This window comes from Ceratina calcarata, unplaced genomic scaffold, assembly GCF_001652005.2.
Source record: "Ceratina calcarata isolate Rehan_Ccalc_2016 unplaced genomic scaffold, ASM165200v1 scaffold11846, whole genome shotgun sequence".
Lineage (NCBI taxonomy): Eukaryota > Metazoa > Arthropoda > Insecta > Hymenoptera > Apidae > Ceratina > Ceratina calcarata.
In genome coordinates, this window is record NW_017132811.1 from 1 (window position 1) to 470 (window position 470).

General features: G+C 28.9%; 1 protein-coding gene across 1 annotated transcript; it reads left to right on the forward strand.

The window, feature by feature from the left end:
• Positions 1–6: 6 nt before the first annotated feature.
• Positions 7–463, forward strand: LOC108624791 (40S ribosomal protein S7-like; the record flags this gene model as incomplete). The annotated part of the gene is made up of 3 exons (XM_018024328.1): positions 7–11; positions 101–251; positions 348–463. Coding segments are annotated over 3 exons (234 nt in total), but the record flags the coding sequence as incomplete, so codon positions are not given.
• Between the last annotated feature and the right edge of the window lie 7 nt (positions 464–470).

Genomic DNA, 470 nt, shown 5'->3' on the forward strand with positions numbered 1-470 from the left:
AGGCCAAGAAGGTAAAATGCATTATCATAAAAAATATTTATAAAATCTATCTCTATATTCACTTAAAGGAATGAGAGTTATAAAAAAAATTAATTTTTAGTCGTACATTGACTGCTGTGTATGATGCGTTGCTAGAGGATCTAGTGTATCCTGTAGAAATTGTTGGGAAGCGTATCAGGATTAAACTGGATGGTACACAACTAATTAAAGTTCATTTAGACAAGAATGAACAAACAAATATTGAGCACAAGGTAAATAATTCATAATTCCTTAATATTTGGTTGTAATGAGTAACAAATTTTAATATAATTCATGTTGTCTATCTAATGCAATTTTCTGTTATTTAGGTTGACACTTTTGCAGCCGTGTATAAAAAACTAACTGGACGGGACGTGACGTTCGAATTCCCAGAAACATGGAATTAAATTTATTTGTTTAAGGAATAAAAATATTTGAAATAATATCTAAAC